We start from the raw sequence: 11581 nt of genomic DNA on the forward strand, positions 1-11581 counted from the left end.
AGTTATATGGGTCCATGAGATTCCTTTGTGGTCTCTTGTCCCGGATCTAGAGAGTTATTGTGTTATGGATTCCATGCATGAGATCTTAACCTCATTTTCATTTTTTTGACCTATCTTGAGCTCAAGACATGCATTAGACATGATGTCTATAAAGTAATGATTTTTATGAAATATTGAGAGTAAGAAAGCCTTTTGGAAAGTATGAATGAGTGGCTTGAAGGATTAAGAGCTTAAAACATTAAATTGATCTGATCAGTTTCCACAATGTGGCAACGAGTAGTATTTGCGACTGTTTAGACCTGATGCTGCCACGATGTGGCAAAAGGGTGGTCACAACATGGGGTTTAGTTGGGACTAATTGTTATTGTTGACTCACTGCCAATTGTTGAGCTCTTGTCAACTTAAGGGTTTCAAAGTGTAGATTGAGGGGGTACTCATATACTGTTTTTTAGGTGTCGCATAATACCGGTCTTCACTACTTGGCAGTTGTTGTGTCTAGTTACTATCAGCGAGGTGAGTCTTCTCACTATACTATGTATGTTGCTAGACTATCTTTGTGACTTTTGCATGAAAGACCATGGGAGGACCATGGAACTTGTATGAAATACCATGAGAGGACCATGAAACTTGTATGAAAAAACATGGGAGGACCATGACACATGTATGAAAGACCATGGAAGGACCATGGCAAACGTATATAAGACTATGGGAGGACCGTAACAATAAAGACTGTAAGAGGAGTGCAACAGTAGGTGATTGTAAGATTTTCGGTGGACCACAGCTTTCATATATTATGTATGTTATTTATGATATGTGATATTTTGGGGAACTCACTAAGCTTTGTGCTTATAGTTTTATATTTAAATATTTCAGGTACTTCTGGTTCCAAAGGGAAGTGCCCGGAATGATTGCATCACATCTACTGGAGATTTCGCACTTATAATTTTGTTATTAGTCTGATGTTATTTTGAAATACCTTTCGTTACTCTGACTATCTTTTGGAAGTAATGAATGAATGATTTGGTTGATTTAAAAATGAAGAATTGTAACTTGTATTTTGGGACGTTACAATACATCTCACTCAAAATTTGATTATATAGCTATGTGAAGCATGAAATGTAACGATCCGAATTTTTTCAAGAAAATGTTCTGGGAGTTTATCTGAGTTTTACTATAATTTTTGAAAACCAAAGTTTAAAAACATTTTATATCTCAGAATACATTCGGGTTTACAACATATCTTAACCATAATTTAAAGCAACAATAATATACCAAATAAAAATCTACATCTAGTATGAGTCTTTGGTGTTACTATCTCCTCTCATACCACGGCAACTACCTGAACCTGCAACACACGAATAACTAAAAACAATAGACATAATGTTTGGTAAGTTATAAACCACTTTATTCTCATCTTCTCATACTCGACTACTCTATTCTCATCTTTTCATACTCTACCATGTTATCCTCATATAGTCATACTCTACCATTATATTCTCATCTTCTCTTACTCTACCATTCTATTCTCATCTTCTCATAATCTACCACTCCATTCTCATTAATACCCAAATTATTTAGTCATATAATATAACTACCTATGTTACTTTGATCCCTCGAGAATCCTTTGACAACATTTCTTTTCATAAATCTCTCGCGGATTACAAGGATCCCTTACGGATCCTCTACATATAACCTATCACAGGTTACAATGATCCCTTATGGATCCTCTACACATAATCCTTCTTAGATTACAATGATCCCTTACGGATCCTCTACACATAATCCCTAATGGATTACAATAATCCTTTACGGATCCTCTACATGTAATCCCTCACAATTTACAAGGATCCCTTACAAATCCTCTACATATAATCTCCCGTGGATTTCTTATCAAGGTTCCCTAGAAGAAACCTCTTACTTTGTTCCATTCATGGAAACCTTTATCAATTTTCTCTATAAACACATACTTTGTTTCCCAAAGGAATTACCTTTTCTACATTCTCATAGTCTTCCACGCAAATGTTATGGCCGTCCCATAGTCTTCCATATCACTTGAAACATAAACATTCTAACATATCATTTCATTAACAAATCTTATACTATCAAGCAAGCACTTAATTCACTAAGTACTTAAAATAAGCATTAATTTAATAACTTGTAGGTATTTAATATAATACTACTAAAATCTAAAGTTACATTTTACTCATTCATATGATTATAATTCATATAATCATGCTTTAATAAAACTTATAACTCACCTTGGTAGTTAGTGAAAACTAACTACCTTTCACTCCAACTCTCCAATTGATGCACTTGATCCATATATTATTTGCCCAAGGCCTATTCAAACAACATATCAAGTTTCTTGGAACTTGTCTTAGCTTATTAAAAGCTTAATTACTATCCATATAAAAATCATCTCTCATTTGATCATAATCTAACATGTTGACTTTCTATCTCAAAATCAATTATACTTCACTTATTAAGCTTCTATACCACGTAATTAATTAAACTCTAAACTCAATTCCATCATTTCATCTCTATAACAAGTTAAGGTTTGAAACCCTAACTATTTATACATAGATTTCACCATGGAAAATCGCATACAAAGCTTTCTTAGAGCTTCTAAAAATCTCAATAACATACTAATCAAACTATATGTCGATTAACTCAAGCATTCTAACCAAACTCATGTTTTTACCATTGAAGCTCAAAGTTCCATTAAATAGAATAATTGTTACCTTTAGAGGGATAGGATGTTAGTCGTTTCAATTCTCCATCATAATCTTGTCTTTGCTTCAAAATCACCACATCACAACTCTCAATCAAATTTAGGAAGAAATGGTTCAAGAATGAACCCTTAAAAGATTTAAATATATTCTTTGACTACGAAACTACGTTGTGGTAACCAGGCTACCACGTTGCAGTGTGCGACATCCCCTATTTTTCAAAACCAATTAAAACTTTTTCTTTACACTTTAAAATAATGAGTTATCTTTGTTGCGGAAAATCCCAGTTTAACAAAAAAATGAGAAAAAAATATTTTTTCATGATATTAACATACCAAGGATGTTAAAAGTATTATCTGACATAGATTACATCGTAAATACTTGAAGGTCCTGAAAACTATGAAAACTATTACAGGCTCATTTCTTATTTCACTAGGCACTCTAATTAGTTTCCGACACCCTTAGTTCCGCTACCTGTTATGCATATAAATTGAATGGGTCATGTTTGGAAAAACTAGGTGAGATACATAGGATTTTCAAGCCTATAATATTTTATGATATTCAATCCTATTAATAATCATGCAAACCAAACATTTCCAAACAATATAGTTATATATAACTTCAACATAAATATGTATAATACACTTTACTCATATATACCATTCCAACCCATTCTCACAAATCCTAGTTCATTGATTATCTGAAATAATCACCTTACCCGATGACTCGTTTGAGCAACTGTTTGACTACACAGGTAGGGGAGTCCTTGGCCAGGTGTAAGTCATTTAAAGGCAATCAATGTTTAAAGTATTTGATAAATATGGTATCCCATTTTATCTGCATTTATGGGTTATAGGTCCACACTAGCAACATAACTCGCAAGACTGTCTAGAATAATAAAGTGTTATCATCTTACTCTGATTGACATATATGTCGGTTGTCCAAATCAAACACACCGTTTCTGGCTGTCAAGAAAAAAGAGGACTGCTATGCTTCGCTTTAATCTCACATTATTCCCCATAATGAGATTGTTCGATTAATCAACTTACTTACCTAATCATCCTTTTCTAGCCTTAGTTTATAATTAAACAAGACTAAAATAATAGTAAACGAATTCCAATACAGTTCCTAATTATGCAAAACTATCATAAAGCAAGATATGGAAATAGCACAGAATATAGATATTTAATATCTATTTAAACGTTTATGTAATAAATACTTTTATTTAAGATTATGTTTTTGAAAGGCGAAAGACTTTTGGTTAAGTATACGCTCCGACTAACACTTCAATTCTTTCTTTAAAAAGACATAGATATGAATATCACTACACTTTAGTCATAATTAGGATTATAGCTTCTCAGATTTATCAATAATCCCAAAAGAATACTGACTTATAACTGGTAAGGAACAACTAGGTAAGATCGTATCGAAGGTAGGATCTGTTTGGCATACAGAGTACACTGTTTGGAAAATACATTTTAAACACCACACAAATCTAGCCTAGACATCACTACGTAAGTAGATCGATCTATATAACGTATGGTATTGCTGATAAATCTAATTAATAACTTCATAATAACGATTACGAACATAAATATAAGTTATACTTAAAGGACGGTAACCATAACTCAACTTATAGGTTGTTTAATTAGCAAAAAACCGAAAAATATGCAGGCAGAACTTCAAAACAGAAAGCTCTACTTCATCTGGCTCTCTGGCACTTTAGAGCTTCGATACTAACACCTTAAGAACTACTAAAATTGAGCCTAGAGAGTTGGGATATTTTATAAGACTTTTGGAAGATTGGGGAAAAAATTAGTGAAAATCGAAAGTATTTATAGCATTTTTCAAGGGGCATGTTTCACCCTCAACAAGTGAAAATTGGAAGACTATCTTTGTATGATACAATCGATAAGGGTACACCATGAATCTTGACAATCTCTTTAGCATAGTTTTCTGCCAACTTTTCCATAGAAACTCGTGCGACTACAAAGTGTCCCCTCTTCATCAATCAGTCTACTATAACCCAGATCATGTCGTGGCCTTTTCTTGTCTTTGGCAAATTGGTTATGAAGTCCATGGTAGTGTCATCCCACTTACCCAGGGATGTCGGTAAAGGTTCCAAGTCCTCATATGGCTTTTGATGTTGTGTTTTCACTCTCGAACAAGTCACACATTTAGCCACGTAAGTTTCCACATCGATCTTCATTGTTGGCCATCAGTATTATATAGCACGAAGGGATTTTGTTGCATAAAATAGATAGTTTTTCACAAAAACCGGCAACGTAAGATTTAAAAATTTCTTATAAATTTCGAATGTGACAACAAAACAAACCATCAAGGATCCTTTGAAATAGGTTAGAATGATGTTGCAACAGCCATAGGGTGGTTAGAAATAACAACCTTTGTAGCCTTTGGACCCTCTTGGATTTGGGGTGTTGAAGTAGATGGCAAGAACAAGGAGCTTGATCTTCTCTACAAGTAATCCACCAACAAGAATAAGGTACCAAAATTGCTAGATTTCTTCTTGTACAACTTTGTTCTTTAAGCCTTAAGTGCTTAATCAATTAAGCACTAAAGAAAGACACAAAATGAACACCAAAAGCAAGTAATGTCTTCAAAAGAGGAAAGAGCTCCAAGCTCTTATGTGCTTACGATTTTGAGAGAAAAGAAGAAGAAGCTTTTTAGACCAAAAAACTAGAAACTACTCCATGTATAAAACCCTCTATTTATAACCCCATCCAAGCATGGCCTCTTGAATATAATATTCAAAAGTATGGGCTGTTAAGGAGAGGCATGGGGAACAATATGATGGAGGTTGACAAGAAACCTCCATTCTCCCACAACTTTCGGCCATTGGCCCTAAAGAGGATAAAAAATGTTCACTAGTTTTTTAACCATGGTAGAGTAAGCCTTTGATTTAATCATGGTTAATCAAAGTGTCCAAAACTTTGTACACGACTTATTATATGATACCTTATCATATAAAGACTATTTTTCTGCTTCTTACAATATTGTTTTCATAGAACAATAATTTTTCTCAAATTAAATACAAGAGTTGAATTTATTTATTAATATAAAATATATAATAAATATTCAATAAGTAGCAACTTGATTAAGGTGTGACCCTATAGGATCATATGTTATTAGCGACACCACTCAATAATGATTCTTGAGCATATAGATCCAACAATCTCCAACTTGCACAAGATTCATTAAAAACTGACATAGAAAGTAGCTGACGTCTAGCAATGGGCTATTGCCCCTAATAACACACGAAGGGGTGCCATCAATCAACATCCAAATCCAAGAACTCACTAGCTACAATTGAAGTAAAAGGTAAGTGTATCAATATTCTATTTGTTGCAGACATCATGTTAGATAAGAGACATGGAACGTGATCATCCTTATTTGTCATCCAACTTATAAGAAAGGCGCCTTAGATGTCTAACTCTCAACACATAAGAGGAACAAATCCCATCTTGACTACATACATACTCTCATATAGTTCATGCTCTACCTAACGAAGGCTTTTACAACTGCACAGTTATGAACAACGTATAACCATGTCAAAGTGTAACAATCTCCATACTTAAGTTCTCCAATATGCATCTCAGGTCGAAAGACATAAAGATATTTACATGTGTTCAATATTCAGTTATAATATCCATCCATGAAGTGACTCTTGATGCGGGTAATTTCAGATAGTTGTTCTCAAACAAGTACATATGAATTTGGATGCAACACCTTGCTATTTCACCTCTTGAAATCAACCAAGACGATTCATATTAGATTCACAGTTGCTCCCACAACAGTGACTGACTATGGAAAATTTTTGAATAATTACATTATTCAAGGATTAAATAGCATGCTAATATATAACATAATAATATTCAACACAAAGAGATGTCTTATATTCATAGGATATTACATATCATTGCTACATAGTTCTGAATATCTAGATATTAGGTAAGTAAAAATTTAAATCCAATCACTAGCTAATCGTAGACCGATTCCTTTTGCATGACTTTCAATCTTGCTTTGAGGTAGAGCCTTTGTGAACGGATCTGCTAGATTATCATCTATACGAATCTTTTCAATACATACATTTCCCAATTCTAATTCTGGACAAATGAAATTGAATTTTCAGTTAATGTGTCTAGTCTTGTTGGTAACCATCGGGTCTCTTGCGATAGTGATGGCACCAGTGTTGTCAGAAAGCATCTCAATGGCATTTTTGATGCTTTGAACAACATCCAAATCACCGATGAATTTCTTCATCCAATCAACTTCTTGAGTCGCTTCACATATAGCTATGTACTCTGATTCTATTGTAGAAAGTGCAACCACTTCTTGATTTGAGCTCTTCCAGGCAATGGCTCCTCCATTAAGTGTGAACACATATCTCAATTGTGATCGTGAGTTACCTCGATCAGTGTTGAAACCCGCATCAGTGTAACATCTTACAGTAAGCTTTTCTTCAACTCCTCCATAGACCAGAAACATATCTTTAGTTCTTCTTAAGTACTTAAGTATGTTCTTAACAGCCACCCAATGTTTTTCGCCAGGATTAACTTGATACCTACTAGTTATACTAATAGCATAAGCTACATATTGCCTTGTACATGTCATATCATACATAATTGAACCTACTGTTGAAGCATATTGTATGTGTTTCATTCTTTTGATCTCATCTTCAGTACTAGGGTTGTAAGCCTTAGAAAGAATGGTACCAGGCAGTATGGGAACAATTCCTCGTTTCGAGTTATCCATTGAAAAACGTTTTAAGATTTTTTCAATGTATGTACTCTTACTCAAACCAATGAGTCTTTGGGATCTATATCTATAGCTCCTAATACTGAGTATGTATGCAGCATCCCCTAGATCTTTCATTTGAAAGGACTTACTAAGGTAGGCCTTAGCCTCCTTTAATGTCGAGATATCTTTTCGATTAGTAATATGTCATCAACATATAGAATTAGAAAAACAATATGGATCCCACTTGCTTTGATGTATACACATGGTTCATCGGGATTTTTTGAGAAACCAAACTTTTTGATGTTTTCATCAAAACGATGATACCAGACCCTAAATGCTTGTTTTAATCCATAAATGGACTTCTTTAGTTTACACACCTTCTTTAGGTTATCCGGCTTGACAAAACCTTCAAGTTGTTCCATATAAACATCTTCCTCAAGATATCCGTAAAGGAAAGAGGTTTTGACATCCATTTTCCATATCTCATAGTCATAATATGCAGTTATGGCCATGATAATCCTAATAGATTTAATCTTAGCAACTGGCGAGAAAGTATCTTCATAGTCAACACCTTGAATTTGAGTATATCCTTTCGTGACAAGTCGTTCTTTGAAAGTTTGTACATTTCCGTCCATTTCGATCTTCTTCTTGAAGATCCACTTGCTTCCAACAGTCATGTTGTTAGGAGGTAAGTCAACCAAGTCCCATACTTGATTGTCATTCATGGATTGAATATTAGTTCTCATGGCTTCAAGCCATTTGTCAGACTCTGGGTCTGCATTAGCAGCCTTGTATCGATGGACTCACACTAATCCATCAATAAGACTTCCTCTTCATGAATGACAAATCCAAATCTGTCAGGTTGCTAACGAGTTCTACTGGAGCGTCGTACAGTTGGTGAGGTTTCCGACATCTAAACGATAATTTCAGGTTAAAAAATGCTTTGTTGATTATCATTCTCAACTAAAAGTTATGTCTCTCAAATTTCTTCAAGGCCAATGGGGTCCCACTTTCTTTATGCAAGATAAAGTTAGTTTCAATAAACATTGCTTTACGGGCTATGAACACCCGGTTTTCATCTTTCGGGAAGAAGTAATAACCCACGGTTTCTTTTGGGTGTCCCACAAAGATACTTTTTTGAGATCTAGGGTCAAGCTTGTCAGAAGTTTCTCTTTTAACATATGCTTCACAACCCTATATCTTTAAGTAAGACATTGATGGAACCTTTCCATGCCATAACTCGTAAGGAGACTTACTAACCTTTTTAGTTGGGACCATGTTTACAATTCGAGCTGTGGTTTCAAGGGAATAACCCCAAAATGAATGAGGAAGGGAAGTAAGACTCATCATCGATCACACCATATCAAGTAGAGTACGATTTCTCCTTTCCGAGACACCATTATGCTGAGGTGTTCCCAGTGGAGTGAGTTGTGACACTATGCCACAATTCTTCAGATGTTCATCAAACTCATAGCTCAGATATTCACCAACACGATCTGATCGTACGGTTTTAATATTTTTACCAAGTTGATTATGTACTTCATTTTGGAAAACCTTGAAGACATCGAATGCTTCATATTTGTGTTTCATGAGATACACATATCCAAATCTATTGTAATCATCAGTAAATGTAATGAAGTATCTTTCACCGTTTCTAGTCATTATTCTAAAGGGTCCACATACATTAGTATGTATGAGTCCTAATAGATCCGAAGCTCTTTCACCAACACTGGTAAAAGGAGATTTGGTCATCTTGCCACAAAGACATGATTCACATACATCAAAAGACTCTGAGCATGTTGACTCTAAGATCCCATCCTTTTGGAGCTTAGCAATGCGAGTTTTACTTATGTGTCCAAGTCAACAATGCCATAAATAAGTTTTATTCGAGTCTAACTTTGTTTTCTTATTTAAGTTGAACATTGAATTATCCTTTTTGTATGAACCATTTAAATTGATCTCATATATTCCTTTTTTGGGACTAGTCTCAAAATAGAACACATTATCTTTAAACACATAAATGTTTTCGAAATCAAAGTCAAACTTATAGCGAAAACCTTGTTCATACAAGCGAGAAGTAGAGATAATATTCCTAGTTATACTAGGTACATAACAAAAATTGTTCAAAATAAGATTAAGGCCATTTGGAAGCAAAATATGATATTATCCTATGGCTTTGACAGCTACTCAATTGCCATTGCCAACATGAAGTTCCAAATCGCCATCTCTTAGTTCTCTAACATTATTTAGCCCCTGCAAATCATTGTAGATGTTAGTACCACTTCCAGTATCGAATACCCAAGAATTAGTACAGAATGCATGTAATTCAATCACATATATACCTGAGGTGCCAAACTGGTTGGCCTTGATCATCTTAAATTCCTCTAGGTATTTGGGACAGTTACGCTTCCAGTGTCCTTTTTCATTGTAGTGAAATCAATCAGAGTTAGCAGCAGGCTTGGGTTTAGGAGTTGGGTTAGTAGAAGGAGGCTTCCCTTTACCCTTTCCCTTGCACTTGCCTTTCTTGGCAGCTTTGCCTTTCCACTTATCGGTATTATTACCAGTTTTCTTCTTGGAGATTTAACCCTCACGGATCATCAACACTTGATTGTTCCTAGATTTCTTGATGTTTGCCTCAACATTTTTGAGCATGTTATGAAGCTCATTGATGCTCCTCTCCCAGTCATTCATTGTGAAGTTCATCACAAATTGGTTAAATGACTTAAGCAATGAGGCTAGGATCACATTGGTCGCTAGCTCATCCTCAAATGGGAATCCGAGGCAGGCAAGTTACTCAACATAAGCTTTCATTTTGAGTACATGTGCACTCACAGAAGATCCCTCAGCCATCTTGCAACCAATGAAAGCATTCAAGGCCTCAAACCTCTCTTGCTTAGCCTGAACTTGAAACATGACTCGCAGTTGTTCAATCATTTCAAATGCTTCATGAAACTTAAAAGTTTTCTGAAGTTCAGGAGTCATAGTTGCAAGCAAGATGCAAGTAATTTCGGTTGAATCATTAACATGTTTTTCCCGGGCATCTTTCGATGCTTTGGCAACATTAGTTGGGAGCTCTTCTAGGATAGGTTCATCAAGGACATAGTCCTTTTTCTCAAGCTTGAGGACAATTCTCAGTTGTCTGAACCAATCAAGAAAGTTGGGTCCACTTACTTTTTCTTTTTCGAGGATGGATCGGATGGTGAGTGATGAGGTGGTTACAGTTGGGGTAGTCGTCTACAAAATAATAAGATTCATTTTAATATCTTCGATATAAATTATTTTCAAAATAATTACCCTTCAAATTAAATTTTGAAAAGCTAAGATTCACATCACCCAAAATAACTTGAGGAGATGACCCACTACTCAAGTGATTTTGTTGATCGGTAGGTTACGATAACCAATTACAACTCTTATATAATGCTTAGATTTATGGGATCCAAAAACATTACATTGTTTTTAAATGGCATGTTCGTCCCATCTATGCCTCAAAACTTTTATGCTTAGGTGACCTTTATCACATAAGTAATTGATCAACTCATCCATTTAAAAAACATGTGAGTTTTATTTCACAAATGGTTAGGTGTCCTTTATCCCATAAGCAAATACAAAAACACATTGACTATTTTTGACAACTCAAATGAATAAGGTGACCCTAAAATCCATATGAATTGCACAAAAATCCCAAGTGATTTTTAAATGAATTGCATAGATTTGAAGTTTTGTAAATAAGGGTTTTTTTATGAATGTTTTATTATTCTAGCACTTTAAAACATTTTGCATCATGAATATTTCATGAATAAAATATTTCATGGTACATTTAAAGTGTTCCAAAAAAACATAAAGTTGAATTTATTTCATATAAAATTTTACCAGTTAAAATTTATATTCAATTTTAGTTCAACGTTATACGGATTGGAACCGGTTTCTAACTTTGTTAATAAAACAACCTTTTATTATTGAGATATGGAGTTTAGATTAAGTTTAAAATATTTTAAACTTTTTAATATATCTAAAAGTTTGGCTACTTTAGAGTTTTTTTTTTAATATTCAAAAACTCTTTTTAACAGAAAACTCAATTTTGACATCTTATGTTG

At 34.3% G+C, this 11581-nt stretch overlaps 1 protein-coding gene and 1 pseudogene across 1 annotated transcript; both read right to left on the reverse strand.

Annotated features, from left to right (window-relative positions):
• Positions 1 to 6710: 6710 nt before the first annotated feature.
• On the reverse strand, positions 6711 to 7502 carry LOC145098795 (secreted RxLR effector protein 161 pseudogene; annotated as a pseudogene).
• A 2775-nt stretch (positions 7503 to 10277) lies between these two features.
• On the reverse strand, positions 10278 to 10954 carry LOC145098796 (uncharacterized). The gene is made up of 2 exons (XM_079036400.1): positions 10937 to 10954; positions 10278 to 10721 (listed from the first exon to the last, which is right to left on the reverse strand). The coding sequence occupies exons 1-2, from the start codon at positions 10952 to 10954 to the stop codon at positions 10278 to 10280; spliced, it is 462 nt and encodes a 153-aa protein (XP_078892526.1).
• Positions 10955 to 11581: the final 627 nt, after the last annotated feature.

This window comes from Lactuca serriola, chromosome 4 (genome assembly GCF_051521515.1).
Source record: "Lactuca serriola cultivar US96UC23 chromosome 4, Lser_US96UC23_V15, whole genome shotgun sequence".
Taxonomy (NCBI): domain Eukaryota; kingdom Viridiplantae; phylum Streptophyta; class Magnoliopsida; order Asterales; family Asteraceae; genus Lactuca; species Lactuca serriola.